Source organism: Apaloderma vittatum, unplaced genomic scaffold, assembly GCF_000703405.1.
Source record: "Apaloderma vittatum isolate BGI_N311 unplaced genomic scaffold, ASM70340v1 scaffold19017, whole genome shotgun sequence".
Taxonomy (NCBI): domain Eukaryota; kingdom Metazoa; phylum Chordata; class Aves; order Trogoniformes; family Trogonidae; genus Apaloderma; species Apaloderma vittatum.
Genome location: NW_009725861.1, coordinates 66,329 through 66,672, shown reverse-complemented (window position 1 = coordinate 66,672; position 344 = coordinate 66,329). Strand labels below are relative to the sequence as shown.

Here is a 344-nt window from a genome sequence, read left to right as displayed (position 1 = left end):
CCGCTTTCGCCCGCTGGTGTCTGAGCTGGTGGTGCAAAACGCCTGCGGGCACCTGGGCTTAAAAAGCGACGAGATCTGCTGGACTAACTCCGAGAGCTTCGCCGCCTGGTGCCGCTTCGGGAAAAGGGAGTTCAAAGCCGGCGGGGAGCGGCGGGCTGCCGCCGGCACCCCGCACCAGCAGCAGTACTATCTCAAGATTCACTTGGCGGAGAACAAGGTCCACACGGTGAGGTTCCACAGCCTGGAGGATCTAATACGCGAGAAGCGCAGGATCGATGCCAGTGGCAAACTGAGGGTGATCAAAGACCTGGCTATAGTGGATGGGGAAGAAAAGGGAGGGAGGA

The 344-nt window shown here is 60.2% G+C and overlaps 1 protein-coding gene across 1 annotated transcript; it reads left to right on the top strand.

Moving 5' to 3' along the window:
* Positions 1-4: 4 nt before the first annotated feature.
* On the top strand, positions 5-331 carry FAM84A (family with sequence similarity 84, member A; the record flags this gene model as incomplete). Its single annotated transcript, XM_009873085.1, has 1 exon — positions 5-331. A coding segment is annotated over one exon (327 nt), but the record flags the coding sequence as incomplete, so codon positions are not given.
* Positions 332-344: the final 13 nt, after the last annotated feature.